The following is a 1662-nucleotide window of genomic DNA, read 5'->3' on the forward strand; positions in this document are numbered from 1 at the left end:
TTGAAAATTTTAATAATTGCATTTTTAACATTGAAAAATATGTCTTGCTTTAGTGAAATGAATACACCTGGTTATAGCTTAGTAACGCAAGAAGATTCAAGCTTTGTATTTAATGCAAAACTTTAATTGACAATTCAACAGATGTTCACATTCTGTAGTGTATGCGTGGTTGTAAGCAAAAAGTGTTTCCTTTCATATTAGTTAATAATGAGCTGTAGAATTTAAAAACACCTCAGGAAAAATGTAGAGTTGTGATGTTTTTAATATCAACAAATTTTTACAAGCATGCTTAATTTTTGACAGTTTGAGACCATAAATTACAGGATTAAGAAGAGGCTGAATGACCATTGCATACGTAGACAAGAAAACACAGAGAGGGTACGGCACTGTCGACGTGTCAAATCTCTGACTGATCAAACTATAAAAACAGGCAAACACAAAGCTAATGAGTGAAACGAAATGTGGAGTGCAAGTTTCTAAAGCCTTCATTCTGGTCTCTTTGGAACCTTTTAAACACACTGAAAAAATATTGACGTAACTGTATGAAATATAACTGACAGGCCCAGCTACAGTGACAATAAGACCAAAAAACACATCATGAACGAATGAAACTGTTCTATCTGATGAACAAGAAAGGTCAACAACTAAGTGATGTACACAGAATACTTTGTTGATAACAGTCCCACAAAAATTTAAACGAATAGTAAAAGACATTAAAACTCCAATCTCCAAAAAACAAAATATCCAGATAAATAATATAACAAGTTGTACTTTCCTTTTTGTAATTATGCTGTTGTAATGTAAAGGTTTACAAATACATACATATCTGTCATGTGCCATAATTGTTAATGTTCCAAATTCAATAGTTACATATGTATGAATGTTAAATATTTGAATGAAGCAGAAGGAGGCAGAAATATCATGTGTGTCTGACAACATATGCACCATGAAGCAGGGCAGCAAAGATGTGCTGCCGTATATTTCATTTACAAATAAACTACACAGGAATAAATACATGGGCTCATGAAGATTTTCGTCTGCATAAATAACGATAATAAGCACAGAGTTTGCAACAATCACTGATATGTAGAATATCAAAGCCAGAGTAAAGTACAGGTACTTCAACTTTCCTGTGTCACCATACATAGCCAACACAAATGACAAACTCTCTGTTGAGTTCTCCATCGTAGTCCTAGTAATGAGGGTTAATATGTTTAACTACTTGACTTTGAATGATATGTGATAGCTAATGTAAAAAGTAAAATCAATCTTGTAATCCAAGTGTTTCAAGGGTAAATAAAGATAATTACGAAAGCATATTTCTTACCTTAAGAATTCAACCCTGAACAGAATAAACAAATTATAGCAATTTCTTAATGTCTGGTTCCAGATCCAATTTATTTAATTTTATATCACTTTATGTATAAATAAATATGATACACAATGTATATAAAACATGTCAAGATACAAGAGTTAAGATAAATGCACATTTATAAGAACAACTTCCAAACAGTTAAAAGTTGTTGAACAATGTGATCGGAATTCAGTACATACCATTTTGCAATATATCACATTTTAATCATATCAAAACTTCACCAAAGAATAAGACAGATTGATGATCAATAGAAAAGTGCAGACTGTAACCTCCCCTCCCCACTGAGA

The 1662-nt window shown here is 31.9% G+C and overlaps 1 protein-coding gene across 1 annotated transcript; it reads right to left on the reverse strand.

The window, feature by feature from the left end:
* Positions 1–201: 201 nt before the first annotated feature.
* On the reverse strand, positions 202–1185 carry LOC128456206 (olfactory receptor 142-like). Its single transcript, XM_053440294.1, has one exon. It carries the CDS (start codon positions 1183–1185, stop codon positions 202–204), a length of 984 nt encoding a protein of 327 aa, XP_053296269.1.
* Between the last annotated feature and the right edge of the window lie 477 nt (positions 1186–1662).

Source organism: Pleuronectes platessa, chromosome 14 (genome assembly GCF_947347685.1).
Source record: "Pleuronectes platessa chromosome 14, fPlePla1.1, whole genome shotgun sequence".
In the NCBI taxonomy this organism is placed as follows: domain Eukaryota; kingdom Metazoa; phylum Chordata; class Actinopteri; order Pleuronectiformes; family Pleuronectidae; genus Pleuronectes; species Pleuronectes platessa.